Genomic DNA, 27,165 nt, shown 5'->3' with positions numbered 1-27,165 from the left:
TTAGGAAAAATGACTGACTCTCTTTACTATCTGCTCAATGTCTTTGTCAATCTAAAAATGTGCTAAAAAAATAAGGTCTATTAATTTAAAAAGATATCCTGCCAGTCTTGCCCTGGGTTTGATAGGGATAAAGTATTGCTCTTATACTTTTAATCTAGAAATATTAGTGAATGTGTGGTTAGGCTGGTAATTCTCTAGGTTTAGTGCACCTGAGAATCACTTGTGGGGCCCAGTGTAACACGGATTGATCACTGGGTCCCACTCCCAGAGTTCCTAATTAGTAGATGGGGCCCCAAATTTGCATTTCGAATAAGTTCCAGGTGACACTGATGCAGCAGGCCAGCAGGTGGGCAGGTGGGCAGGTAGATCCTGGGAGACCCCCTCTGAGTGGCCTGGGGGTGGGACTTCCGGCCTGGCCCACACCAGGAGGGTGCAACACTGTTGCTAAGATGCCCTGTGCGAGCCTCTCCTTCTCCCACCAGCACACACAGAATCTTCTTCCAAGGTAAGTTGGGTGGTCTTGCTAAAAAACTTCAGGGCGGCCCTGCTCCCCTTGCTTGGCTCTGTTTTGGGTCTAAAGTAGCTGACAATCCCGAGATCCCCGAGTCTCAGCTAAAAATACCTCCTTTGCCACAGGCCAGCTGACTACTCAGATTTCCCAGCTGTGTGAATCCCTAGATCTGGGGTTACCCCAGTGGAAAGTCTATAAGCAGAAAATACCAGGTTAAAAAAAGCTCTGGGGAGGCCCCTGGCAACCCTCACACCCAGCTGCCCCCTTGGGGTGGCCAGTTCCGGGGGTGGGGGGGGTGGCGGGGGGCAGTTGGCGGGGGTGGGAAGATCAAACCTGAAGGTTGTTCATTTTCCTTCTGTGGGAGAAATCTGCCAAACTTTAGAGACCTCTTTCTCCCTGGTCCCTCTCTCCCCCGGGTCTTTGTGGGTTTTTTTTAATGAATGAATTTGGTTTTTTCAAGAACTACAGTTCAAAACTTGGCCGCACCTGATGCTTGTTCTACCTGTTACTGAACAACAATAAAGCTGAACTCCCAATCTTCTCAAAATTAAAACAAAGACAAGCCTTTACACAGGTGTCCTTGGTGTGAAATGACCTGCTTGGAAGGAGCAGACTTGTATGTGCCCCGATCAGAGGTCAGGGTCCCTGGTGACAAGCCCAGGTCGCCTGCTGATTCCCGCCTGCCACCCACCCCCCATGGCACCCACAGCTTTGTTTGTTGTTTTAACTTCTTTTTTTTTTTTTTTTTTTGGGTCTTTTTGCCATTTCTTGAGCCACTCTCGCAGCATATGGAGGTTCCCAGGCTAGGGGTCTAAATCAGAGCTGTAGCCGCCAGCCTACACCAGAGCCACAGCAACGTGGGATCCGAGCCGCATCTGGGACCTACACCATAGCCCATGGCAAAGCCAGGTCTTTAACCCATTGAGCAAGGCCAGGGATCAAACCCGCAACCTCATGGTTTCTAGTCGGATTCCTAGTCGGATTAACCACTGCACCAGGAACTCCTTTAACTTCACTTCTATCAGCTGAATGTCACAAAGAGAAACAGAGATGCTCTCTGGAAGTCCCGGTTGCGGCTCAGTAGGTTAAGAACCGCCCCCGCCCCCCAGTGTCCCTGAGGTTTTGGGTTTGATTCCTGGCCTCGCTTAGTGGGTTAAGGAGCTGGCATTGCCGTGAGCTGTGGTGTTGGTCACAGGTGTGGCTCGGATCCTGTATGGCTGTGGCTGTGGCATACGCCAGCAGCTGTAGCTCTGCTTGCACCCCTAGCCTGGGGACTTCCATATGCCACCTTAAACAGCAAAAAAAAAAAAAAAAAAAACCAAGAAAAAAACCTCTCTGGATAAGAAATGTATGCTCCTAACACTATTCTCCAATCATTTTGTGTCAGAAACTCCTAAAAGCTGGCACCTCTCTCCCCTCCTTCCTTAAAGAAAGCTTTCCCAACAGGCAAGAAATATCTTCTTCTTCAAGAAAAATTACTTATTCTCCCTGTGGGAGGAAAACAGATCCCATGGGATAACTATTTTAATTTTTTTAATTCAAATTTTAAAGAACTTTTCATTATTTTTTTAGTTTGTAAAAGCAGAGTTTTCTTTTAAAATGTTTGTTGTTTCTCCACTCACATTTCTGTAAGACGAAGGGAAAGCATAACGAAATATCTAACTTGGCCTTTTCCACCTTAATAAGGTGCTGTCTGCTGTGCTGTGAGGCATGGAACTAGGTCAGCGCTGATTGGAACTAATGAGCACAGAGCTTCTGTGATGGTCTGGCCGCTGTAGCATAAAACAGTAAACATCCACAACACACATCCTCACAACCTACGGCATAAAGTAGCTGAGAAGGCAGGGATCCAGACCTCCTTGTTTGATTTCTCTTTTAGATGTTTTATAAGTGAAGAAAGAGTGAAAAAAGGCTAACATCGAGTGCTTTCTAGAGACCTTAGACCTTTGGGTGATTTCTCCTCTTCCAGAGCAACTGAGTCTGGAATCTGGTTGGTGGAAGAGCAAGGTGGCTCTTGAGATGCCCCAGGGGCTGCTCAGTGGCTCAAAGCCCACCCTCAGTTAGGACAGCATCGCCATGGAGGTGTGGCTTGTGGGGCGGATGGGAGCCCAGGCAGGGTCAGTTGGAGGTGAGGGGGATTGGGTAGGGTGGGGGGTATGATCTGAGCAGGATGAGGAAGATGTGGATGCGAGGGAGGTGGGAGCTCCAGCAGGGCGGGTGTGGCACCCGCATGGGGGATGGGCGATTCTTTACAGAGTGGTAGACTGATCGAATAATTAAATTCAGAGCAATCCAGGTTTCCGGTTGTTGGGAAAAAGGATTTACAAATATAAAAATGCAGAAGACTAGGTTTATAGCCCTGATGGGACTGGAATTGTTGATATGGGTATAAATGAATATACAGACAACATATAGCGCTAGATATAGAAGTGAATATAGATGTGAATGTCTGTATGTACGTGTGTACACACACAGGGGCACACGCTGTGTAAGCACACCTCCCCTCCAGCTCTGTCTGCTGAGAGAGGCTGGGAACAGCCACTGAGCTAAGAGCAATGAGCACACACTGAGTACTAAGGGGCTCCCAGATCTTGGTTTGTATGTATGTATGTCTTTCATCTTTTTAGGGCCATAGCTGTGGCATATGGAGGTTCCCAGGCTAGAGTCGAAACAGAGCTGCAGCCACTGGCCTACACCACAGCCTTAAAGCAGTTGAGAAGGCTGCGAGATCCAGACCTCCTGGTTTGATTCCTCTTTTAGATGTTTTATAAGTGAAGAAAGAGTGAAAAAAGGCTAACATTGAGTGCTTTCTATGGACCTTAAACCTTTGGGTGGTTTCTCCTCTTCCAGACAATGCTGGATCCAAGCCGCATCTTTGACCTACGCCACAGCTCATGGCAATGCCAGATCATTAACCCAGTGAACAAGGCCAGGGATCCAACCCGCATCCTCATGGGTACTAGTCAGACTTGTTGCCACTGAGCCACAACAAGAACTCCAAGATATTGGTTTTTAAATACCATTTTCTTCAAAAAGAAACCAGGCTCCTTGGAGAAATGTCTCATTCCAAGGGTAAGACACAGAAAGTACAAGATGAGTCCAAAATATCTTGTTCCACAAAGCTAGGAAGTGCTCTAAGAGTGATGTGACATAGAAGCCAGCTCAAATTGGCTGCCCCTGGCCAAATGGAGGGCAATTTGAACTTCAACAAGTAACAGTGGTACAGATGACAAAGCATTGAATAAAATAGGAAACAGAGGGTCCATGCATATGATAATAAAAGAGTAAACTGAGAGTTTTAAGGGCTGTGATATTTATAGAATTTCAATATCTTGCTACAAAATAATTACTGATTATATAGATGGTAGGAGAGAGTAATATTACAGTGATATTGGCAGACATCGTCTTTACCATGCGATTGGTGGATTATCATCAAGAAAGGGACAAATTGGTGGGATGCAGTAAGAAGACTGTTGTATTACTTTTGAGATGTTTCTGCTAAAGACATTGGAGTTTAACTTAAATCACAACGAAGGAACATTCTATAAAATAACTGGCCTGTGATTTCCAAAGGTGTCAACGTTGTGGAAGTGGAAGGGAGACTGAGGGAGACGAAAGAGATATGAAAATTAAGGTGTAATACGTAAATTCTAAATTAGACCCCTCTGGATTAAGTGGTGGTATTGGGACTGTTGGCAAGACTGGAAGGGGTTCTGAGAATTAGATGGTAGCAATGTATCTATCAATGGCATTTCCTCTGATTAAGTAGGGGAATGTTCTTGTTTGTAGAGGTAGCATTCCAAAGGGTTAGGGCATCCAGTTAGAAACTTAGTATGCAGCAGTTCCCGTCGTGGCGCAGTGGTTAACGAATCCGACTAGGAACCATGAGGTCGCGGGTTCGGTCCCTGCCCTTGCTCAGTGGGTTAACGATCCGGCGTTGCCGTGAGCTGTGGTGTAGGTCGCAGACGCGGCTCGGATCCCGCGTTGCTGTGGCTCTGGCGTAGGCCAGTGGCTACAGCTCCGATTCAACCCCTAGCCTGGGAACCTCCATATGCCGCGGAAGCGGCCCAAGAAATAGCAACAACAACAACAAAAAAAAAAAAAAAAAAAAAAATGATGAAGGCATGTCACAAGGACATGGGAGCCAACTTTGGACACCAAAAAAAAAAAAAAAAAAAAAAAAAAAAGAAACTTAGTATGCAATGTTTCAGAAAAGAATCTCTTTGTATTTATTGTACTTGGAATTTTGCTATAAATATGTAGTTGTTTCCATTTTTTTTTTCTTTTTAGGGCTGCACCTGTGGCCTATGGATGTTCCCAGGCCAGAGGTTCAATGGAGCTGCTGCTGCTGCTGCTGGCCCACGCCAAAGCCACAACACCAGATCTGAGTTGCATCTGTGACCTACACCAATGCTCACAGCAACACTGGATCCTTAACTCACTGAGCAAGGCCGTGGATCGAATCTGCATCTTCATGGATACGAGTCAGGTTTATAACATGCTGAGCCACAATGGGAACTCCTCAAATTTTTTAAAAAGAAAAAAAATAAATAAATTTTACTTGATAATTTTAGGAGATTAAAAAATTTTTTTGTTTGGATTTACACCAACAAAGTTTATTTGCAATCACCAACCCTTTAGCCACCTTTTATTTTTAGAAGTACATAATTAGTATAATACACAATTTATTCTTATATTTCCAAAAGGAGAATATTTTCAAACTTCCGCTACTGAAAACAAGGTTATTTATGATCATGTAACTCACAATTATAATTCTTCATTGCATTTTCTTTGGAAAGGACAAAAGTAGTACATCAAGATTAGCAATTATTGAACATTTAAAAACATCTTTTCATTAGGTTAGTCTATCTTAATCTGGATCCAGAGATTTGCCTTTTCTTAAGCAAATTAGATACATCTATATAATATTGTACAGGAGTTCCCATTGTGGCACAATGGGTTAAGAACCTGACTAGTGTCTTTGAGGATGCAGGTTCTATCCCTGACCTCTCAGTGGGTGAAAGATCTGGCATTGTCTCAAGCTGGGGCATGGGTCACAGATGTGGCTTGGATCTGGTGTGACTGTAGTGTAGGCGGGCAGCTTCAGCTCTGATTTACCCTTAGCCTGGAAATTTCTATATGTTGCAACTGCGGCCCTAAAAAGAAAAAAAAAATATTGTACGTATTTTGAAACATTTATCATTTGTATGTTTGGTTTTGTTTCAAAGTGAAGACAGCTTTAGCACTGGAAAGAAAGTCAAGAGAATTGACAGATGTTTTTCTTTGCGAAATACTCTACAATGATTTTTAAAATGCTCTATTACTTGGGAATACTAACTGTGAAAAGATGTCAAACAAAATTAAAAAAATATGATGGATGGACCACTGAGATCTGTACTCTCAAAGCCTTCTTTTTCTTTCGTCATCAACATCTTATAATTTTAAGAAATGTTGGAGTTCCTGTCGTGGCTCAGTGGTAAGAAACCTTTCAGCGTAGGCCAGCAGCTATAGCTCTGTTTGGACCCCTAGCCTGGGAACTTCCATATACCATGAGTTTCGCCCTAAAAAAGACAAAAATAAAGCAAAATAACTTTAGGAAATGTTAAGTAATTCTCAACATCATAAATATTACAATTTGCACAGTTTATAATATACATATTAACATATTAAAAACATTGGAAACCATCAGTGGAAAGAATTTGGGAATGTTAATTATTATGGCTGAGATCATAATTCTGGTAATTCAGTTTTGAGTGCCTTTAAGTAAGAATTCATTAATATTCCTCATAATTGAAGTATTTTCAATATCAGACCATCCCTTCTTGTAGTTAAGTTGAACGTGTTTTTCGTTTCTTTGTTTTTTCTGAAGGATAATTGATATACAATATCACATAGGTTACAGGTGTACAACATAGTGATTCGCAATTTAAAAAGTCATACTCCATTTATAGTTATTATAAAATATTGGTTACATTCCCTGTGTCACAAAATATATCCTTGTACCTTTTAATTCCCTACCCTCCTACTGCCTCTCCCCCTTCCCTCTCCTCGCTGGTAGCTACTGGTTTGTTCTCCATATCTGTGAATCTGCTTCTTTTTTGTTATATACACTAGTTTGTTGTATGTTTTATTTTTATTTTATTTTATTTTATTTCATTATTTTATTTTTGTCTTTTTGCCTTCTCTAGGGCTGCTCCCGAGGCATATGAATGTTCCCAGGCTAGGGGTCGAATCGGAGCTGTTGTTGTTGGCCTACCCCACAGCCACAGCAACATGGGATCCGAGCCGCGTCTGTGACCTACACCACAGCTCACAGCAATGCCAGATCCTTAGTATAAATTTGGTGCCCAAGCCTGCTCGTGAGATAAGCTTGGAATGTTTTATTTCTCTCTCTCTCTTTTTTTTTTTTTGTCTTTTGTTGTTGTTGTTGTTATTGCTATTTCTTGGGCCGCTCCCGCGGCATATGGAGGTTCCCAGGCTAGGGGTTGAATCGGAGCTGTAGCCACCGGCCTACGCCAGAGCCACAGCAACACGGGATCCCAGCCACGTCTGCAACCTACACCACAGCTCACGGCAACGCCGGATAGTTAACCCACTGAGCAAGGGCAGGGACCGAACCCACAACCTCGTGGTTCCTAGTCGGATTCGTTAACCACTGCGCCACGACGGGAACTCCGGAATGTTTTATTTTTCAAAAGAGCTTTTCCCTTTTTTTTTTTTTTTAATCTTTTAAAGAGACATTTCTTAGTTCTTTCCTTGGGCTAATTAAGAGGAATTTTTGCTAATCCCCCTCTCACTGAGAATGTGGTCCCCTGAGCATCCTGGCTTGATTCAGGGATCTCAGCGCCAACCCTCAACCTAGACCTTTTCTCAGGTTCCTTTCTTGGTATCCCAAACCCAAGCCCCAAGTGCATTGGCCCTATTTGAGGGTTCAGTGATCCATTCCTCCCCTCTTCCCTAATTGCGAGGACTCTTAGCATCAACTTTCATCACTCTTCCTGCTCTGGATTTCAGTTTCCCTGTCTTTTCTTGCCCCTGGGGATTTATCTCTCTTTCTTGTGAATGCAGCTATAGATTCAAATTGGCCTTAACAATAGTTGAAGAAACCATAGGTAGTTAGATTTGGAAAAGAGAACATTTCTGGAAGGGAGGGATGTGGCACTTGCAAGGAGCCCCCACTCTGGGCTCTACTTTTGTACTTTGTAGACAACCCCAAAAAGAAACTATCTCCCTGGCCTTGAGGTGGCCAGAGCGGGTTCAGCTGGGGTCTCCTGGACTGTCTGCAAAAATATTGGGAAGTAGTCTATATTTGATAGGACTCTATTGGATTATAACGCTCAAAAAACTTAGCCCTGGCTAAGCCAAAGAGGAAGGTTTATCTTAGGTTTACTTGTTGTCTCACAGATGCTCAGGACAGGAAGACAGGCCAGAATGATGAATTAGAGGCTGGTGGCAACTGGTAAATGATAATACGCTGAACTGTGGGTATTTAGTGCCCATAGATGACACACAATGTGCCTGTGGTCTTTGCTTCTGGTTCAGGACCTTGTGAAACTCTTCACTAGGTAAGATTGATGGGATGAGTTTTCCTATCCCCATTGTCTTTCACATTTTCTCTGATTCTCTTCTTGTCCCTCCATCATTGTCGTATCCCTTACTAGGAATGGTTGTTTCCTTATATTAGAGTCTATATTACCAATGATAAGGATATTTTCTTTCCTAGGATGTTTTCGTCTCTGTTTAAAAACCTCCCCCTCCCCCCCCCGCCACCGCCCCTGCCAAGTAAGACCTAGCTGAGCTTGAAAGCCGTCAGCCTGTTTCTTAGTTTGGTTATTTTTCATTTATATTTCATGTAGGTCCAGCACTCTTTGCTGGCCTTGCTTTTAGGTTCTCTTTGCTTTCTGGCCATCACTTTATTTCTAAGTTTCTCTTCTAAATCTCTTTTCCCAGGGCTCCCATAGTCAGAAATATGAAATCCTAGGTTTGCCAGAAACTTCCATGTCCAAATAAACCTGTCTACCACTATCCTCCTGAGTTGGTTAATTTCCATCCAAAATGTGTTCTGTCAGATCCTCAACTAACCTAGGCTTGGACCCAATCTGTTATGGCCTGTCCAGCCGATTTCATCTTTGCTGTGTATTCCCTTATTTCTGATTCTACCAATTTTCAGTAAGAGATGCAATACTTATGTACCCACCTGTAATAACTGTGTCAGGCTGAAACTAGATGCTAACACATTCTGAAAGAATATGTTATTTTGATATTCTAGATCTTACCTGTCCAGTATATCCAGATTTCCAGTAGCTGCTCAACATAGCTGTCTAGTTTCAAAGGCATTGTTCCCTGATTGTTCTTGTGGTAAACTGCCTATCTGCAGCTTGAAGAAACTTTCAGGAATTCCCATTGTGGCTCAGCCGTAATGAACCCAACTAATATCCATAAGGATGCGGGTTTGATCCCTGGCCTTGCTCAGTGGGTTAAGGATGTGGCATTGCTGTGAGCTGTAGTGTAGGTTGCAGATGTGGCTTGGATCTGGCGTGGCTGTGGCTGTGGCGTAGTCCGGCAGCTGCAGCTCGGATTCAACCCCTAGCCTGGGAACTTCCATATGCTGCAGGTGTGGACCTTTAAAAAAATGAAGCTTTCAGTAATTTATCAGATCTTTGTCTCCCATGGGGGTAGTTCATTCAGTTATGCTTTTGCCCTTCCTCCTCTGTTTGATTTCTTTGGGTTCCAGGCATATATTATTATCTAGTAAGCACCAAGAACAATTCTCCTTTCTAATAGTCTCTTTATAGACCTAGATGTAACTTTCTCTGTCTGGACCTTCAGAATCACATTTTCTCCTTCCTATCTGTTCAGCCTGTCAGTTCAAAGCTCAGTCTTTCTCTTAAGGAAATCTGTCTCTTTATTCAGCATCATCAATTTGTAACTCTGAAGATAATACTGAAGTTTACTTTTTCAAACTATCCCACATCTCCTTTGACTTCCTGAGTTAAACCACTCCTGGAGAGACAGAATGTTCTGTTGCACAGGCCTTTTGAATTGCCTTTTTAGCTCTAAATTTGAGAAAGTTTTTATTGAGTTGTGTTCTTGCTTTACCCCAAGAAGATGGAATACAACATGATCAAGGCTTACATTTCTTTTTCTTTTTTTCTTTTTCTTTTTTGTAGTAAATCCAACCACCTTTCCCTGACCAAATCCATGAAATAGACCTCTCAAAATCTAGAACCAGCACCAGAGTTATTTAATTAACAACTTAGAGTGAATTGGGTCCACGTGATGGAGAACCTTCAAAACTTGTGAGTGAGCCTCATGCATGAGGTGTTGGTTGTTAATTTCCTTCCATGGACCTGAATGCAATTTAACGATGGGTTTTTTTTTTTGTTTGTTTGTTTTTTTAGGGCTGCACCTGTGGCATATGCAATTAGTGCAATTTAATGATAGGATTTCTTTTGTCTTCTTAAGGCTGCATCTGAAGCATATGGAAATTCCCAGGCTAGGGGTCAAATCAGAGCTGCAGCTGCTGGCCTCTGCCACAGCCACAACAATGCAGGATCTGAGCCGCATCTGTGACCTACACCACAGCTCATAGCAATGCTGGATCCCTGACCCACTGAGCGAGGCCAGGGATTGAACCCGAATCCTCATGGATACTAGTCAGCTTCATTACTGCTAAGCCACAACGGGAACTGCCTGAATGCAATTTAAAACAGCATAAGAGAGCATGGAATTTGGGGCAGCCTTTCTTCAATACCTATTCTCAAACACAAGTAATAAAAACTAGAAATTTACATCTACACCAGGAGAACTCATGGATCTCTGTTGTTTTGTAGTTCCAGGCAGCACATTTTGTTCTGCTCACCTCCAGGAACTATAAAGTTTTGGTACCTCAGCCTTACCTGAATCATTGAGCCAAGCTACACCTGGGTAGCTTGAGATAGAGGCCACAGAGATTGTCCAAAGTCTAAAATCCACATGGGCTAAGCTTGGTACAAGTCCACCAAATCTTTAAAGACTCATGTGCTGCCTACCCAAGAAATAGTCACCCCATGAGTATATATCCCCAAATATACCTTACTCTTCCTCAAAATTCCTGGTTCACTGGAGCATGTGTTAGGTTTTGAAGACCTAATAAATTATACCTCTTTGATGTTGATTGATTGATGTTGATGTTAAAATTCTGTGCTCTTTCATGTGCGAGGTAGGGTGATAGTCACAATTACAAGACATAGTGTTTGGGAGTTCCCTTAGTGGCTTAGCGATTAACAAACTCAACTAGGATCCATGAGGACACAGATTCAACCTCTGGCCTTGCTCAGTGGGTTAAGGATCTGGCATTGCCATGAGCTGTGGTGTAGGTCGCAGATGTGGCTCAGATCCTGCATTGCTGTGGCTGTGGCTGTGGTGGAGGCCAGCAGCTGCAGCTCTGATTTGACCCTTAGCCTGGGAACTTTCATGAGTCGCTAGTGTGGCCATTAAAACAAAAAAAAAGACATAGTATTTGATCTCCAAAAACATACTGTCTTTCTGTGGAGAAGAGGCGTATGTTCTCAGTGTTTAAGACCTAATGTAAGTTCATGCCTATAGTGTGTGGGAAGAGGTTGCTTACTTAGGATTGTGTCTTGCATCCTGAGCATAGAGCTGACCATGCAGTCTGTGTTCAATAGATGCTTGCTGAACTGCCCAAGTGCTTCTCAGCCAAGAAAGGTCCTACCCTTGGGGACAGGTGGAAATAACAGAGGACCTGTTAGTCGTCACAGTGTCTGGGCACAGGGACATTTACTGCTGGTGTTTGGGGGTGGTCAGGGATGCCAGAAGTCCTACCTTATGTGAGAGGGTCCCATCAGTGAAAAACCATCCTTCTCCAAATGTCAGTGATGTTTCCCTTTGGCCTCCCTCCTCTATCAACCAACACATGTGTTTTGAGACCCATGGGAATGAATGCGCAAGAAATATTGTTGTTTTATCTTGGTGCAATGTCAAAATTTATATTTTCTTTGGAACATAACAAGCTCACTGAGTGTGTCCTACTTTCCCTGTCCCGGTGGTTGACTTTTTGTCCTTTCTGCACACCTGTGTTACTGTTCTGTTATAGGTTTTTTTTTTAATTGAAGTATTGTTGATTTACAATGTTGTGTTAATTTCTGCTATACATTAGAATTATTCAGCCATATATATATATATATACACGCACACACACACATGTCCATATTCATTCCCATATAGGTTATCACAAAACATTGATTATATCTCCCTGCGCTATATATCAGGTCCCCAGTGGCCATCCATTCCATACACAGACGTTTGCATTGCCAATCCCAAATGCCCAATCCATCCCTACCCCTTCACCCTGCCCCTTTGGTAATCATAAGTTTGTTTTCAAAGTTTGTGAGTCTGTTTCTGTTTTGTAAATAAGTTCATTTGTATCATTTTTAAAAAGTCACATATGAGTGATATCATATGATGTTTGTCTTTAACTGTCTAACTTTACTCAGTATAATAATCTCTAGGTCCATCCATGTTGCTGCAAATGGCATTATTTCATTCTTTTTAAATGTCTGAATAATAGTGCATTGTATATATGTACCACATCTTTGTCCATTCATCTGTTGATAGATATTTAGGTTGCTTCCATGACTTGGCTTTATAAATAATGATGCAATGTATCTTTTCCAATTATGGTTTCCTCCAGATATATGCCCAAGAGTATGATTGCTACATCTTAGGGTAGGTCTAGTTTTAATTTTTTGAGGAATCTCAATACTGATCTCCATATTGTTTCCATCAGTTTACATTCCCACCAAAAGTATAGGTGGGAACGTAAACTCCACACCCTCTCTGGCATTTATTGTTTGTAGACTTTCTGTTGATGGCCGTTCTGACCCGTGTGAGGTGATATCTCATTGTAGTTTTGGTTTGCATTGCTCTAATAATTAGTGGTGTTGAACATCTTTTAATGTGCTTTTTGGCCATCTGTATGTCTTCTTTGGAGATGAAGTTGCCGGTGAGGTTTTGTACCAGGAGGTAGCCTGTCAACTCCTGGAGGGCAAGGCTGTCTTTCTCATCTTTATATCCCCATAGCCCAGCTGTGCATGGAATAGGTGCTCAATAAGCATGAGTGGAATAAACCTAATTAATGAGATTTTTAACATGTAAAAAATATAGACATGTTTTGAAATGGAAACCTCAACACAGAAGGTCTCTATATTTTCCACCTAGAATATTCATGAAATAGAGCAAAGCATATGATGAATGTTAGGTTTGGAATCCACCCTTTTGCTCCAGGCATTTAGAAAGATATTGCTCCTTCATCTAACACATAAAATCCTTACTTTTTTTTTTTTAACTGTAGGATTCCTTTCAGCAGGTAGGTTCAGTAGGTTAACTGTTTTCAACATCTGTTTATGTTTTACTTTGCATTGAAATGCCTGAAATGAATTGTTTTAGAGCATAAAATCCATTTTGTCTCGTATGCATTTGCTGATTATTTTCAGCTGTAGAAAGTATTTTTGTTCTCTGCTCACTTTGCTAATCTATTTCAATTTTTGAAAGTCACAACATTTCCATTGTTATTGGATCAGTGAGTCAATTATGTTTCTAAGATTTGCACAAATTCAACAACTTCCTTAAGTGCTACATGAAAAATAGGTTTGGCCTCATTGGGAAATCTGTTGAGGCTCCTCTGGGTTATGCCATAGCTTCCTTAGAAATGTAGTAACTTATAATCAGCATGTGAAATTCAAAAAATTTTAATGAGTAAATGTCAAATATTTAATTTCCCTGGGGATAGCTGACCCAACCTTCCCTGCCCCCCACCACGACAGTCTCCATTGTTTCAAAAATACACTTTAAATAAAAATGACCTTTAAGACTCACCAGTATATGCAGAAAGAGTTCTGATATTGTATGTCTTAAAAGGAATCTTTTATTAGTTCAAGACTTGTGTCTGCTGTAAAATGATAACATTGACATAGTTGATATTGGGGGCAAAGTCATCTCAAAAAAGGATGAAGGGTCTTATTTATCTACTTTGTCTGGATGAGGAGAAAGAAACCTGCTGTTTCTTTCCAAGGTCATCTCTAGTAACTATCACAGAAATCTGACCATCCCACCTGCCTCTGAAGAAATGGGATTTACCTTAAAATATTCTCCTTGCCTTTGAAAGCATCTCCTCACTTGAACAAAAGTTGTAACTTTTCCTCCAGGGAACAATTGAAAATTCTACCTACAGGACTCTTAAAACTTTCTCAACCTGAAACATTGTTATTACCATTCTTTTTCTTTTGTTTTGACTTGTCACTTTCATTTTATTGTTGGAATATTTGTGGTTGAAGCAAGATATTTTTTATCCCTTATTTGCAGCTATGAAGGTATGGTTGGGACAGGGCGATGGTTTTGTATGATTTTTGGTGGTGGATACAGTATTGCAGAATTGCTTCTGAAGCATTCTAGTCTTCTTTCTCATACCTTAGACTTTGACTAAACAATGCTATGCTCAAAACAGAAACACAAAATTGATGTGTTGCTGGGATATTGAATTATTATTACCTGGTCTTCTTGACGAGAGAAATATTTTGTCAGTATCTAGTCTCCATATTGAACAAGCATTCTAGATGTGTGAATAGGAAACTTAGGGGAGGACAATCTGCTGCTTGTTGTTATTATGTTAATTTTCAAAGGAGAAAATGTGGACAGGATTGGCTTACAGAACCTATGTTCTGGTGTGAATTGAGTAATTTTCATTTTGAAAGAGTACATGAGTTTTTTGAACTTTGTACACTTCAATTAAGTGCCAGAAAATGAGATGAAAAGACTTAACTGAAAACCAGATGCTTGTTCTCCATACCTCTTGGGACATTAAAAACAAACATCACAACAAAGGACATTTGGGTTTGGCATCATTCACTGATGGATGATTTTGGAGGCATTTTGCTTATTGGTAGAGTGGGAGCTGGTATGATTGAGAACTAACAGATGCCTGGTTTAAGAAGTAGCTAAATCGCTGATCTCTTATTCAATGAGGCTACTTTTAATTCATGGAAGGAGTGCATTCACAGTTTACTGAGAACAGAAAGGAAAAAAAATCTAGCAGATGTTCTTCTTAACCAAGGGGGTAACATGGGTCCATGCTTACTCAGTGGACAGAGAGTGGAGGTAGGTTGGAGAAACTCCATCTCTAATACTGAAAAAGCAATTCAGAACATACTGTGAAGGTGATGGTTGTGTGCAGGACAGTGTTCCAAGCTGATTATTTATCAGCAAGTGGAGCCTTAGTGTCTGCTTTTTTTTTGGACTGTGAGTCTATTAATATGTGACAGCGTAATATCCCCAAAGAGTTTAGAGGACGTCTCTGGGTCCTGTTCAGGCTACACCAGCTGGAATGAGCTTGTCCTCATTGCAGGCTGTTCTCTGCTCCACTGAAACAGCAAAGTGCAAAGACATTTGCAGTTCACCATCACCCAAAGCACGAGGAGCTAAAGAAGTCTCCAACCAATACGTTGTGTTGATTTTGGATGAATCTTTCTGAATCATTTTTTAACATTGTAAGCACATCTTTGTAGGAGGACTGATGGTCACTGAATTCTGCCATAATTTTGCATAAGTCGTACCCATTAAAATGGGCACTCTCATTTTGCTTTAAGAATATTTTCATATTTTGACTCCATCATATCATAAACTTCCAACCAATGAATAGAGTTTTTACTGTATCCACCAGATTGACATATGGATTAAGACAACCTCTGGGTTGTAGTATTTGTGTCCCTGAAATTCACAGATTGTGTTACCCAACCATCCTGTGTTAACTAAGTCTACATAATTTCATAATTGTGTTTAAGAATATAATCATTTTTATATTTCAGAAAATCCCTACTTTAGTATCACATTACAAAGATAGAATTAACCTTCACATTTCAAAATATTCTGTTGATCAGAAACAGTGTATATGCAACTTCAAGTTGGTCTAATCTTTGGTTGTAATGTAGACAAATCCTATTTGAAATAAAAACATCAACATAGCTGAAGTTCCTTTGTGTTCCCCTGGATTAAAGATCTAGTGTCGTCACTGAAATGGCTCAGGTCGTTGCTGGGTGTGGGTTCTATCCCTGTCCCGGGAACTCCCACATGCTACCAGTGAGGCCAAAAAACAAAATGAAACAAAACATATCTCTGTGTCTGATATAGTACCTTAAAAGTAGTAAGTCGATGTTAATCTCTTTGTAGATTTTATCATTAGTGAATATTATAACTTTCAGAGCTCTTTATTGTAGACCCAAATGGCATATGTTTCCCAAAACTTTGGAATGGTCAAGGAATAGGGTTTTGGGTTTTTGTTGTTGTTGTTGTTAATTAGATTTTCAATGTATTAAATGTAAACTTGAACCTCCTTTATACTTCAGTCTTTACTAATGAAAATGACTTTTCTTACACTCATAGTATATTAAGCAGAATGAAATCCACATCTTTTTTTTTAATGTGTGTGTATATGTCTTTTGTCTTTTCAGGGCCGCTCCTGCAGTACATGGAGGCTCCCAGGCTAGGGGTCCAATGGGAGCTACAACTGCCAGCCTACACCACAGCCACAGCAATGCCAGATCCAAGCTGCATCTGTGACCTGTGCCACAGCTCATGGGATCCTTAACCCACTGAGTGAGGCCATGGATCGAACCTGAGACCTCCTGGTTCCTAGTCAGATTTGTTTCTGCTAAGCCGCAATGGGAACTCCAAAATCCACATCTTAACTGATGATCAGGGCCAATACTTGCATGTCATTCTCAGGGTAAAACATTTGAAGCTATGGAAGTTATAGAAGATTCTGTATTTTCTTTAATTCCATGTCATTCTTGGGCAGTGTTTTATAAATTTAATTCTTCATCATCTGTGTATTTCCTTATCATTTCCATTTCTCCAAAAGACAGAGAACAGGAAACTTTTCTAATTAAAGATTCTAGGGGAGTTCCCATGTGGCTCACTGGTAACGAACCCAACTAGTATCCATGAGGATGTGGATTCAACAATCCCAGGCGTTGCTCAGTGGGTTAAGGATCTGGTGTTGCTGTGAGCTGTGGTGCAGGTCGCAGTATGAGGATCAGATCTGGCATTGCTGTTGCTGTGCTGTAGGCCAGCAGCTGTAGCTCCAATTTGACCCTTAGCCTGGGAACTTCCATATGCCACAAGTTCAGCCCTAAAAAAAAAAAAAAAAAAAAGATTCCATATAATTATGGCTTTATTAGGTAATTAGGTGAAGGCTTTTAAGATAGTCTTGAAATGTGAGCTCTAGAAAGAAAAGAAATCTCACACACAGGGCCTTTCTAAAACATCACTCTTATTGTCCAGCCACAGTGAGGCGGTCCCCCTGCACTAGATCATGCCTGACCTGGGAGGAGGGGCAGAAATGTGAAGACTTAGGACAAAGTCTACTTCTTACCTCTCAGTGGCAGCTTTACTGAGAAGTGGATGGTTTTGAAACTCTTACGATGAGGCTACGAGATCTGGTCCTTTATAGGTTGGAGGGTATCCCATCAGTCCTGTATGACTCCGTGGGGGAAAGTGTAGTATTTTAGTGTGTCTTTGAAGGGATAGAGCTGCAGAGTAGATGGTGTGTTCCAGGGAGCTATGGTCTAGAATTCAAGTCAAATTAAAAATCCTGAGATCTCTAATCACTGACTGGGTTTCAGAAAAAGGAATTGCATTAGAGTCTATGTTTTTTGTTGATGAGCTGGAATTATTTTAATTAAATTACTCACAAGAGTCTCAAATTCCCCATCTGTAAATGGGTATGGTAATTGTATCCACTCAATAGAACTGTTTTGAGCAGTTTCATGTACAGCACATTCAGAGTGGTATCTGGCTCACAGGAAATGCTTAATGGGTTTCTGGCTGTGTTGTTCTTATTAATATAATTATTAGGACTGTAACAGCTATTCACACAAGGAAAAGCATTCAATTCCTTGTGTTTCTAAGACTCTTCTAAATATGTCCTCCCATTGTCTGAAGAGTTTATTGGTTCATTGTTTTATGGAGTGATTACAATGAGCCAGGCCCTTTTCAAAATACTGGGGCTACAATGGAAAGCAAAACCCAACATGGTCCCTGACCTCTTGGAGCCTACAGTCTAGCAGGAATAACTAACATAATCTAAGAACGTCATGAGTACATGTAAATCATAACTGGTATAAAGGGCAGAAGGACTGGAACTAGTCATAGGTCATGTTCTGGCAGGATGGGGCTTGGAGGGAGGCCCATCCAGGCAGAGAGTGCTTATGGGGCACTAGGAAGAGGCAGGTGACCAGAGTGGAGAGAAGTGGTAAGCATTAGTGGTGTACAATGAGCCTGATTTAGGTGGGGCAGACCTAGACGGCCTCCAGGTCCCACTGCTCAAAGTGTGGTCCTCACACCACCAGCATCAGCATCAGCTGGGAGCTGGTAAGAATCTCAAGCCCCATCCCAGTCCCCACATGATCCACATACACGTCAAAGTCTGAGAAGCACTGTCTTCTTCACCAGTTAAGGACGTCAGTCTTTGTCTTTAAAGTCTCAGGAGGGTTTTAAGCAGAGAGGTGACACATCCAAATGAGCATTTGGAAAAGACCACTTGGGCTGTGGTCTGGGATTTAGAAGGGGACCGTGAGGAGATTGCTGATGGAGATTGCTGATGTAGGTAGAGAATGTGGGGTCTCTGAAGGGATGGCAAAGATGATTGCCTGTGTTTCGACCAAGCTTCCTCTTTGTTGTTTGCTTCCTATTAATCCCTTTTTGAAAACATTTTGGCTGTCACTCTCTATATAGTGATTTGTAATTGAAAATTTCTAATTTGTAATTTACAAAGTTGTCAGTTTGAATTTATCCTGATTGACCACATATGAAAGGCATCGAGCGTCTGATTAGCAGATCATCCACTGTGACGGCAATGAGTTGCTGTTAATTTTGGCCAAAAGTAAACAAATTTTGATGGTTATACTACTCAGTATGAAAAGCCTAGATGTCTGTATGTATTTAAAGATAAGTTTTAATAGCTTCCCCCCCTTCCCTCAAAAGCATGTATATCAAAAAATCTAAAACTTTGCTTGAGAAATTTTGCTGGCCATTAATTGTGAGTCATTTATTTAATTGAGACAATATATACCTATTTTGATCCTACTATATTACAGGCACTGGTTAGTTGTCTAAGGGATAAAAAATAATTTCTGGGGATATGATATAACTATTTGTTGAATGAATTAAACATGAATCTTTACTTCCTGAGATTATAGTTTAGTAATCCTAGTATGTACACACATGACCGTGGTCCAAAGCAGAAAGTGATAAATGGCATAGTCTAGTTAGAATTGTTTTAGCTGCAAGTGATAGAAAGTTCTGAGTTATAGTGATTTAACAAGAACTAATTTATTCTTTTCCTGAAGGTAGTTTGAGGAGAATGGAGAAGAGACTTTAAATTAGCAATCACGTAGTCCTGTTGGGTAACTTTTTACAGCCACATTCAACAGTCTAAGTGTAGATATAGGGTGAAAAGATTGTTGGCTTCTTCTGGTGTTGGCTTTTACATGATGGATGAGAAGAAAATCCAGAGGGGTAAGAGGGTTTGGGGCATTAGCAAGAGTATCACTGAATAATGGTCCAAAGAGTCTAAAGAAGATATGTAGGGAAATGAAGAAAGGAGAGAGTCGATAGACTGAAAGAAGACAGTAGGATCCATGGACAGGAGGTCCTGAAAGAGTCAAGAGAGTGGCTGTCATGGAAGTAGTTGTATTGATAACCTGGGAGGCAGTAGAGTTAAGGATGTAGAAAAGAGGGATGAGAAGGCCTCTCAATGGAAGCACGGACTCAAAAAGATGTCTCAGTTAGTTAGATTATATCCATATGTGTTATATAAGCCAATAAAATCAGTGTCATTCTTAAGGTACAAGAAGTGAGTTTTCACCAACAGGATTAAAATATGTGCAGGTCAGATGCATTGCTCCCTGTCTGCACCATGGAATTCTGTGTCTAAGTTGAGCTTACACGTTCAAGTATGTGGAAGGTAGATTCTGGAAGAAGGTGCCTTCTGGAGTAAGGGTTGTTGGGTCCACTGAAACAAAGCTCGGGAAGTTTATCTCATCTTGCATTATTCACTCAACAGTAAAGTCTGAGAGTTGCATTTTACCCAGAGGAACCTCAAATAATAATAATAATAATAATTAATAATAATAACCTCAAATGATAATGTAGCATTTACAGCCATGGTCCTAAGTGGCTGTGAGCCCAAGAGAAAAGTTATGCACTCGAGGAAAGTGCTGTGATTTCTTCTAAGTATTTCTTAGTTCTGAATTTCTTCTAAGGGTTTCTTCTTGTTCCCTTCAGCAAAGCAAGCGATTTCCTAGTCAATGAAGAAAACATTTGCTTTAATCATGAATATGGTTTCTGGAGGTCAAGTACTTGTTGATATACTTACATGAGATATTAAAATGAACCTCTAGGAGTTTTCCTACTGATTTTTTCTTGTAAATACTAAATTGGATATATTTATTTGGCCATAGGATTCTAGGGAGCGTTGAGGCCACTGTAAAATTGCCACCCAGGAATCCCCGTTGTGGCTCAGTGGTCAACAGATCCATATAGGAACCATGAGGGTGTGGGTTTGAGCCCTGGCCTTGTTCAGTAGGTTAAGGATCCGGCATTGCCGTGAGCTGTGGTGTAGGTTGCAGATGTGGCTGGGATCCCGTGTTGCTGTGGCTCTGGCATAGGCCAGTGGCTATGGCTCCGATTCAAGCCCTGGCCTGGGAACCTCCATATGCCATGGGAGTGGCCCAAGAAATGGCAAAAAAAGACCAAAAAAAAAATTGCCACCCAAGACAATTATCCCTGTAATACTCCTGGGCCATCTTAATAAATCTTTTCCATTGTTGTAGAAGCCAAAGAAAGCTCATAACTCCTTACCTCTTTGGATGTATTTTGCCACTCTTTTAAACTATAACTGGGCTTTTCAGGGGTGCTTTTCTTAGAATCATATCTAGTTCAAGTGCTAGTTCTCTGCAATGTGCTACCTGGTCCTCCAGTAAGAAATTGTATCCCTGTCTTTCGAATTCCCATAAGTCTCATGGTGCTTATCATTTGCTACCTTGAAATGTAGTTATATTATTTATGTGCATATCTTACTCTCCCATAAGACTGAGCTTTGACAGGACACTTGGTTTTAAATCATTATTATATCCTCAGCATGCTTATTATAATTAGTAGGTGTTCAGTAATTAATGTTGAATAAACGAAGTAAATATGTCAGTTCCGCTGCTGTCTTTGCTGAGCCACAGCCCCACACTGGTCTTTCACAGGTAAATGTTATCTCTAAGATTCTTAGGGCACCGCCCACCCAATGCTGGATTTATAATCAATGTGCTATAGTGAGCAGTCTTATATTGTGTCATTGTGTTAGTTCACATTGGGTGAAATCTGAAACTAGCCCCCATATACAGAGGGAAAGGAGAGACTGAAGAAGGAGGCTGATCACTCCAGATTGGTTAGGTGATGCTTTTAACAAGGAAGGGAACTTACATGCAAGTTTTGTCTTGGGTGGCTGCAAGGTGATTAGATCTCCACGCCTGCCAGAACCTTAAGAGGTTATATAGAAGCCTTAATGGGATTCAGTCATGCATACCAGATGGTCTCAACAGCCCATTACTTTCTCAAGGCTTCGTCCTTGAAAATGGCTTTGGCTGTGGGAATGGTGGGCGGGCGTAACTTTTATCACAAGGGCTGAAGAGGGGGGTGAGGTGCCTCTGATTGCCCAAGTCCAGCTTGCAGGTCCATTGGTGGGTCCTGTCCTTTCCAAGACCTCTTCCAACATGGTGCCATTTCATCTTGCAGGAAAAAATTATAAATTAACTCTGAATGATGGTGCACCATTCGAGGTGCAGAGGAAATGGGTCAGTAAGGACATTAGTCTAGGAAATCAAGCCATTCTCAAGCTAACAGCGTACATTCTTTCAAGTAATGTCTCTCAGAGAGAATTTTTGATGTTATCGCATCACAGCATATAGTGATGTGATGACATATATAGTGAAACTGCTTGCAGTGTGTGTTAGTGAACAAGAATTGATTTTGATGTAGGGGGAATGAAGCAGAAATGGAGAATCATATATGCCTTGTGGTTCAGTAAACCCATCAAAGTTGACTTTTTATCCATGGGAATTTATCAGGCACTGGTTATGTACCAGAAAGGATCCAGTACAGGACCATCTGTTAGAACCACTTCTAGATTATGATAAGGGTCTTTCTCAAAGGTCATTCATTATTTAAAATTAGATATTTCTTATAGGAGATGAGCCCACCAAACCTGGTAATGAATGGCATGGGGGGTTGATGGAGAAGTGAGGAGTCTCCAGGTTATTGGAGTTTTTTTAACACAAATATGGAAGTCAGGAGGAGAACTAGCTTGAACGTAGGGACAGAGAGGGAGATTCATTTGGTTTTGGACATGCTGAGAAGAGATGCTGCTAAGCACTAGGCATCGGAAGTATATGATCTAACTTGAAAGGGAGTTCTGGACTCAAGAGAGATGCAGGAAGCAGGTACACCAAGGTTATAGTTCAAGTTCTGAAACTGTCAGAGAAGGAAATGCAAGGAGACTCAGTAGTCCAAGAGAGAAACCATGAGCCACCTCTTCATTAATGGGATCATAAGAGTTGCTCAGAGTGACTCAAATCATTCTTAATTCCATCTCTTGTGGAAAAGTTACTGCCTTAAGCCATTTGCAATAAATCATTTCGGGCAAGAGCTTGAACTGAGCAAAACTTAAAGTATTTGAAGATAAGACCTGTATCTTATTGAACCATCTCTGTTGCTCCTTATCTTTCTCACAAATAAATGGGCTGCAGGGGTGGTGTGACAGCGGAAGACATCCTTAGAGATTGTCAGTGGCTAACAGAATAGGCTCTTTTTCATCGTTCAACTTGCCACTAAATACGTCGTCAGTAATCTTCCATCCTGAGTTATTAATCGTTAAAAACGTATTCCGATTTATGCAGATTTGCATTAGGGCTAATGAGACAAACACGAATGAAGTCTGGATAATGTTCTGTCTACAGCTACTCACCAATATTTTAATGTTGTATTAGGCAATCTTTGCTTAGAACCCTAGGCCAAGGTGAGTTCTTGCTGTGGAAATGCATAGATAGCCCTTTGGATTAATACCAAGTGGCAAATATGCTTAAAAAAATCCAGATGGCGTATCATTATAAATTTGTATACTCCTGAAAAACATTTTGGAAATAGATGTTTTGCTCTGCCCTGAATGTGGTTTGTACATTTATGCATTCGTTTGTTAGTGTGATTTGGTGACTAAGCTCATTTCATGCCCTAAAATACACAGAGTAAAATCTCCTAGGAATGCTGCTGCTCTAAATGGACAGCTGTATCTAAAATGTCATACCGTGTAGTGAGTTGCTTTGTAATATTAAAACCATGTTTCATTTTCCTCTTCTACTTCAGGTCTTGGGAGCTGATGCCAGTAACATGGGTGATGGCTGCTCTCAGAAGCTGGCGACTGTTAATATTCTGCGTTTCCTATTGCTGGTCCTGATTCCATGTATCTGTGCCCTCATTGTCCTGCTGGTGATCCTGCTCTCCTTTGTTGGTGAGTGTTGCCATTATTAAGGGAAAAAAAATGAAGTTAAAATTAGCATGTTTTTTTTTTCATTATTATTTATTTTATTTTATTTTATTTTTCCGTTGTACAGCATGGGGATCAAGTTACACATACATGTATACATACTTTTTCCTCCCATTGTTGTGTGCGATGTAAGTATCTAGACATAGTTCTCAGTGCTACACAGCAGGATCTCATTGTAAATCCATTCCAAGAGCAATAGTTTGCATCTATTAACCCCAAGCTCCTGATCCCTCCCACTCCCTCCCCTGGGCAGCCACAAAATTAGCATGGTTTTTAAGAGTGATTTCTGCTGCCGTGGGTGGTGGCTTATCATTAGAGGATCTTTCCAAGTGGGGAGAAATTTGATCATAGTTGTGTTGCCGAAAAGACAGCAGACCTGGATATACTACAGGGGGCAGAAAGAAATGAAGGCAAGGAGACCAGTTTGGGGACTGGGTATAGTCTAAGAAAAAGATGCTGAGGGCTTGAATGAAGGCTTTTGGTGCATTCAAATCAGTAGAAATCAAGACTGATTGGATTTTGGCGAGGGAGAAGGAAGAGTCAAGGTTGACCTTAGATTTCTGATTTGGGCAACCAGGCTGATTTTGGTGGCATCTGTTAATGTGGGAAGTAAAGGTGGAGGAGTGGGAGGCAGGTAGATGGAGAGGGTGCAGGCTAGAAATTCAGTTTGAATACATCAAATTGGAGGTACCTGTGGGACAACCAGTTGCAGTGGAACTGTAGTTTAAGTGCATTTATATTGAGCAAATTCAACAGTGCAGGCTGGGCCAAGAAAAGGAGGAATAGGAGAACTCCAACACCTTAGCTTCCTGAGGGAATTTCAAGGGCAATTGTGAGTCTATTTTTTTTTCTTTTTGATTTTTGATTTTTTTATTTATTTTTTTGATTTTTGACTTCTGTGCTGAGAATTTAACTCCCACCCCACTGTTACTGGTCTGAAGCTAGAACTATGCTGGAGGGGAGCTGAGAAGGGAGCCTGGCTGTAATTATGAAGGAGAAACTCAGAGGTAGCAACAAGAGTAGGTGAACTATGAGGAGAGAGTATACTGATGAAAAGTGAAGGGCAAAGCCCTGGGAGATGCAGGTTTTAGGGGAAACAAAGAAAGAGGAAGGAGTGAGAGATACCGGAAGAATGATCAGAGGAGAAGGAAGGGAACCTGGAAATGCCGAGTCTCACAGAAGCCCAGGGCACAAAGACATGTCAGAGGTCACAGGGTGACAAGTAAGAAGAGCACAGACAGATGGTGCCTCAGCCCAGGAAGACTGTTCGTTTTCTATTGGGGTTTTAATCGCTCTGCCCCACGTGGGTACCAGCTGTGGTCCACTCTCAGGCTAAAGGCAGGACGAACCCTGAAACTCATCTCTGCCCCTCTCTTCTTCTAAGACTCCCCTCCCCCCATACTTGTCCTGCTTTTGTTTCCTTTCCAAGGCCTCCCAGTGGTTGCCGTCTTGTGTTTTGTCCAGAGATTATAGTTGTTATGTCTGGAAGGGTCTGTAGGTAGAATCTCCCACAGTCATACCCCTGTCATTTTTAACAGTCTCATTCTCAGAATATCGTGTGGAATGGCTCATATAGTGAAGGATAGTTCCTTTCATTCTCAGGATGGAATGCTAATATAAATTTAAAACACACTTTTAAGTGCCTCTGAGCTTGGAGGCCAATGAGCAAAGGCTTTTAAAACAGTGCTTTACTTGGATTTATTGGTTTGTCGATTTATTTATTACATTTAAACTTCTTCTTCTTTTTTTTTTAATGTCCACACTGAGGCATATGGAAGTTCTTCCCAGGCCAGAAATTGAATCTAAGCCATAGTTGCGGCAATGCCAGCCCCTTTAACCCCCTGTCCCCGCCAGGCTGGGGATTGAACCTACACCTTTGCAGTGACCCCAGCCGCTGCTGTTGGATTCTTAACCCACTGTGCCACAGTGGGAATGCCACATTTAAACTTTTCTTATAGCTTTGTTGAGATATAATTTACGTACAATTCACCCCTTTAAAAGGTGTGATTCAGTAATTTTATTTATTTATTCTATTTACTTATTTAATTTTAAATACTTAATGAATTTTATTACATTTATAGGTGTACAACAATCATCACAACCAAATTTTACAGTATTCCATCCCAAACCCTCACTGCATCCCCCCACCCCCAACCTGTCTCATTTGGAAACCATACGTTTTTCAAAGTCTGTGAGTCAATATCTGTTCTACAAAGAAGTTCATTGTGTCCTTTTTTCAGATGCCACGTCAGTGATAGCATTTGATGGTGGTGTCTCATTGTTTGACTGACTTCACTTAGCATGATAATTTCTAGGTCCATCCATGTTGCTAAAAATGCCAGCATTTTGTTCATTTTAATGGCTGAGTAATATTCCATTGTGTATATGTACCACATCTTCTTGATCCACTCTTCTATCAATGGACATTTAGGGTGTTTCCATATCTTGGCTATTGCAAATAGAGCTGCAATGAACATTGGAGTACTTGTGTCTTTTTGAGTCATGGTTTTCTCTGGATAGATGCCCAGGGGTGGGATTGCTAGATCAAATGGTAGTTCTATGTTTAGTTTTCTGAGGAATCTCCATACTGTTTTCCACAGTGGTTGCAGCAGTTTACATTTCCACCAACAGTGTAATAAGGTTCCTTTTTCTCCACACCCTCTCCAGCACTTATTGTTTGTAGACTTTTTGTCGATGGCCATTCTGGCTGGTGTAAGGTGGTACCTCCTAGGGGTTTTGATTTGCATCTCTCTAATAATGAGTGATGTTGAACATCTTTTCATGTGTTTTTTTGGCCATCTATATGTCTTCTTTGGAGAATTGTCTGTTTAGATCTTCTGCCCATTTTTTGATGAGGTTGTTTGTTTTTTTGGTATTGAGTGGTAGGAGGTGTTTATAAATTTTGGAGATTAACCCCTTGTCAGTGGAGTCATTTGCAAAGATTTTCTCCCATTCTGTGAGTTGTCTTTTTGTTTTGTTTAGGGTTTCCTTTGCTGTGTAGAAATGTTGAAGTTAATTAAGTCCCACTTGTTTATTTTTGTTTTTACTGTCGTGACTCTAAGAGGTGGCTCTGAGAAGATACTGCTGTCATTAATGTCGGAGAGTGTTTGGCCTATGTTTTCCTCTAAGAGTTTGATAGTCTTATATCTAGGTCTTTAATCCATTTGGAGTTTATTTTTGTGTATGGTGTTAGAGAGTGTTCTAATTTCATTCTTTTACATGTGGCTGTCGAGTTTTCCCAGCACGACTCACTTATTGAGCAGGCTGTCTTTTTTCCATTGTATATTCTTGCCTCCTTTGTCATAGATTAGTTGGCTGTGGGTGTGTGGGTTGAATTCTGGGCTTTCTATCCTGTTCCACTGATCTGTATTTCTGTCTTTGCACCAGTACCACACGGTTTTGATGATTGTTTCTTTGTAGTATAGCCTGAAGTCCGGGAGCCTGATTCTTCCAGCTCCGTTTTTCTTTTTCAGGATGTCTTTGGCTATTCTGGGTCTTTTGTGCTTCCAAACAAACTTTAAAATATTTTTTTTGAGTTCTGTGAAAAATGTCCTTGGTAATTTGATAGGGATTGTAAAGGATGTGATTCAGTAATTTTAAATATATTCATGGGTAAGCGTAACCATCACCAGTCAATTTTGGAACATTTTCATTACCTCAACAAGAAACTCTATGCCCTTTTTCATTGTCACCCTCCCATCTTGGTGTCTGTCCCCTGCCCCAATTTTAAGTAAACACGAACCTACTTTCTGTCTCTATAGATTGCCCTATTTTGGAATATCATATGATAATATGTGGTTTTTGTGACAGGCTTCTTTCACTTCCTGTAATATTTTCAGGGTTCATTCATTGTATCAACACTTCATTCCTTATTACCAAATGTTGGATCTACTGCATTTTAAAAAATCCATTTATCAATTGATGGACATTTCATTTGTTTTCATCTTTTGTCTGGTATCAATAATGTTACTCTGAATCTTCATGTATAAGTTTTTGTGTGGTCAGTATGTTT

General features: G+C 41.0%; 1 protein-coding gene across 16 annotated transcripts in view; it reads left to right on the top strand.

The window, feature by feature from the left end:
• The window catches only part of CORIN (corin, serine peptidase), a 297,345-nt gene that overhangs the window by 10,982 nt on the left and 259,198 nt on the right, over positions 1-27,165 (top strand). For 14 of the 16 annotated variants that reach the window (XR_014812391.1, XR_014812389.1, XR_014812388.1 and 11 more), the window contains one exon: positions 22,973-23,117. Coding sequence is in view for 11 of the 16 variants with exons in the window: in XM_084971974.1 (XP_084828100.1) it covers positions 22,973-23,117 (145 nt within the window). In the remaining 5 variants the exon portion in view is untranslated. Of the gene's footprint in view, positions 1-9,681; positions 9,811-22,972; positions 23,118-27,165 lie in introns of all 16 variants that reach the window. The other 2 variants (XR_014812392.1, XM_021100575.2) reach the window with 1 other exon arrangement.

This window comes from Sus scrofa, chromosome 8, assembly GCF_054392235.1.
Source record: "Sus scrofa isolate SSC_HxYL_T2T_F1_AM1 chromosome 8, Sscrofa_HxYL_maternal_Yorkshire_Landrace_v2.0, whole genome shotgun sequence".
Classification (NCBI taxonomy): Eukaryota; Metazoa; Chordata; class Mammalia; order Artiodactyla; family Suidae; genus Sus; species Sus scrofa.
The sequence above is the reverse complement of the archived record's forward strand: the minus strand, read 5'-3'. Positions and strand labels throughout refer to the sequence as shown.